Source organism: Sinocyclocheilus anshuiensis, unplaced genomic scaffold (assembly GCF_001515605.1).
Source record: "Sinocyclocheilus anshuiensis isolate Anshui unplaced genomic scaffold, SAMN03320099.WGS_v1.1 scaffold2952, whole genome shotgun sequence".
NCBI lineage: Eukaryota > Metazoa > Chordata > Actinopteri > Cypriniformes > Cyprinidae > Sinocyclocheilus > Sinocyclocheilus anshuiensis.
Window position 1 is genome coordinate 11,718 of NW_015554206.1, and position 3,323 is coordinate 15,040.

The 3,323-nt window shown below is 33.9% G+C and overlaps 1 protein-coding gene across 1 annotated transcript in view; it reads right to left on the reverse strand.

Annotated features, from left to right (window-relative positions):
• Positions 1-715, reverse strand: part of LOC107671053 (CREB-regulated transcription coactivator 2-like) — a 12,335-nt gene extending 11,620 nt beyond the window's left edge. The window contains exons 1-4 of the mRNA XM_016463900.1: positions 710-715; positions 533-634; positions 316-429; positions 164-225 (exon numbers count right to left, since the gene is read on the reverse strand). Coding sequence (XP_016319386.1) covers positions 164-225; positions 316-429; positions 533-634; positions 710-715 — 284 coding nt within the window. The remainder of the gene's footprint in view (positions 1-163; positions 226-315; positions 430-532; positions 635-709) is intronic.
• Between the last annotated feature and the right edge of the window lie 2,608 nt (positions 716-3,323).

Consider the following 3,323-nt stretch of genomic DNA (forward strand, 5'->3'; position numbering starts at 1 on the left):
CTCTCTCTCTCTCTCTCACACACACACACTCTCTCTCTCTCGCTCTCTCTCTCTCTCTCACACACACACACTCTCACTCTCTCACACACACACACATACACTCACAGACACACACTCACAGACACACACACATGACATGAGTCTGAACCAATGAGCACGTTACCTTCTCCAGCTGGGGTCAGGGGGCGGAGACAGATACACAGAGCTGCTGTGAGAGCTGTCCATCTGAGGTCAGAGGTCAAGGACATCGACGGCATCATGATGATAACTCCATTCACACACAAACCTGCAGGAGAGACGGCCAGGGAAGGATACTTGTCTCCTGTAGGGTCTGCTGGGAGAGATGAAGCGTCGGTCTCTGTGAACCCGCTCCACCAGACCATGATGCCTCGTGGAGCGACTGGAGTCCAGCGGAGAGTGAAACGAGCCCTGACACACACACACACACACACACACACACACACACACACACACGGGTTTACACGAGCCGTAATGAGCTGCTGTGGATGCGTCTGGAGACACACACACACACCTGCAGCTCTGAGGCGCTCCTGCCGATCTGGTTGACGTTGGGCAGAGATCCGCCATAATACGGGCCCTGAGTTCTGGCCAACCGGACCTTCTGCGCCTGAATCTGAAACACACGACGAGAAATCATTCAAATCCTGCGGACGTGTGACATCCCACAATGCAATGTGCTTGACCTGACCTTCATTTCCAGTATGACAGGAAGTCATTATCAGCTCTGACATTTATTTGACTCATTATCTGACTTCCAAAACTTAAGATAGTTTTGTACAATCTTGCAGGGTTTCCCAACAGGGTTTGTGATGTGATGCAAATAGTTAATAATTCATTAAATCATACAAATGTAAACTAATTCATTTTAAAATAAAAACCATCAAAATAAAGCTTACTAAAACTGAATAAAGTCTAAATCAATTCATCATTTGTAAAAACTCTTCAAAATAAATCACTTATTATTAAAGGTTATTAAACCATAAAAAGTTTAAATGAATAGAAATCACACAAAAAAATATAAAAATAAATCATAAAATCTAAATAAATGAAACTTTAAGATTTTTTAAAAAGTTTTTAAACCATAAAAAAAATTAAGTTAATGAATTTAAAAAATGTAAAATCAAAATCAATAATTAAAATAAAATCTTGTAAATAAAAAATTAACTTCTAAAAAGTTGTAAAACATAAAATCTAAATAAATAATTAATTTTACAATGAAAACAAATCAATAAAAAACACTAACTAAAAATTAAACCATAAAACTGCACAATATTAAAACATAATTTTAAAATAAAAACCATCAAAATCAAATTTACTCAAATCTAATGTAAAATAATTTCCTTTAAAAATCATCAAAAATATAAACTATAACTAAAAGTCACAAAAGATCCAATTAAAATAATTTAAAAATAAAAACAAACAAAAATTACATTAATCTTAAAAAAAAAACTATTAAAATAATCCAATTACTAAAAAAATATGTAATATTTTATTTGTTTACCTACATGTCATGTGTCCATTAACCGACATCTGAGAGCCATGAACATATGAATGTGCTGCTGCTATATTATTGAAATATTGAAGTCAAATCTCAGTAAATGTTTTAACTCAGAGGTTTGCTGTCGTGCTGAACACACACACCATGAAAAGATGTTTATATGCAAACCATAACTCATGCCTGAAAAGCTCTCGAGTCCCTTACGGAGTCTAAACGTGTGTTTCAGGGTCAGAGGTCACCAATACCAGCCTGTGCTGCGTCTGTATCCATCATTAATCGAATCAAACCAACAAAGTGCCTCGGGCAGTTATGATTCATTCAGACTCAGTTATTCACGAACAAATCTCATCAAAACTACATCATAACACTTAAAACTTTAAATAATACGAGATAAAACACTTAGCCTACTAAAAATGTATTACATCAAAACATGCAACAATGTAACAATGAATAACTTTTTTAAAAATTCAAAATTAAACCGTGAATTTTAAATTGCAAAATGAAAATAGGTTTTATTTTTTCATTATAATTTTGCATTTTATAGTTTAATAAAGTGTTAGCAAGTGGCTCATTTTGATACTTTTCAAATAAAAACAATCAAAAATGCTAAATTAAATAATAATAATAAACAAACAAATCAAAATAAATCACTTAGTAAATATTCTTTTAATGATAGGATGCGAAATTTAAAATATATATATAATTTAAGTTTTAGTAAGTGGTTTGCTTTGACACTTTTCAAATTAAAATAATCAAAAATAAATGCTAAATTAAAATAAATAATAAAACAAACAAATCACGTAGTAAATATTTAATGATAGGATGCAAGATTACACATTTAATTTAATAATTTAAGTTTTTTAGTAAGTGGTTTATTTTGATACTTTTCAAATTAAAAATCTAAATAAATATTAAATTAATTAATAAAACAAAAATCTAAATAACGTACTTGGTAAATATTAATTTAATGATAGGATGCAAAATAATTTAATTTTATAATTTAAGTTTTAGTAAGTGGTTATCAAAATAAAACACTAAAACTTAATCAAATCATAAAATGCCCAATTAAAATTATTTAAAACGTAAAAACGAAAATACAGCTTACTAAATTCTAATTAGATTACATCAAACAAATAATGTAAATAAATAAAATATTTCATTTTTAGTAAGTGTTTTATTTGATTGAGTTATTGATGAGCAATGTCCCTGCTGAGGTGAAAAGTGTAAAACCAGGACTAGTAATACTAGTAAAGGTCACTAGTAGTTCAGACAGAACTTAACTAACCAGCTCCGACATTAGTTAGCAATCTGACTGCAAACACACAGAGAAGTAGCATGGTACGAGTCCACACAGTACTTTCTAGAAGTGTAGAGACTGGCAGCAGATGAGGTTTTAGACGGACACGATGAGCTTAACAGCATAACTCTCAAATATCGCTCGATATTAACCGAGTGAAGTGTGTGAGGAGCTCATGCTAACCTGCTGCTAACCGCTTCCGGTCTGAGAGACTCCTCAAACTCGCTCGCGTTAAACGCGCGTTTGCTGTCGGTGCGCCTCTAATAACATCCGTCGTGTAATTCAAGCGCCTTTAACGTCTTTCGCCGATCCCGTTTTCGTGATATCCGCGTTATTTTCGTTAGCTTGCGTTAGCTAGTGCGCTACTACCTGCTCGCGCGCGCTCAGGAGACGAGAGAAAAACACGGATTTGAGACTCTATTTGAGACGGAGCCGTGTGTGTGTGTGTGTGTGTGTGTGTGTGTGTGTGTGTGTGTGTGACCTTCAGAATATGACATGCATGCACAC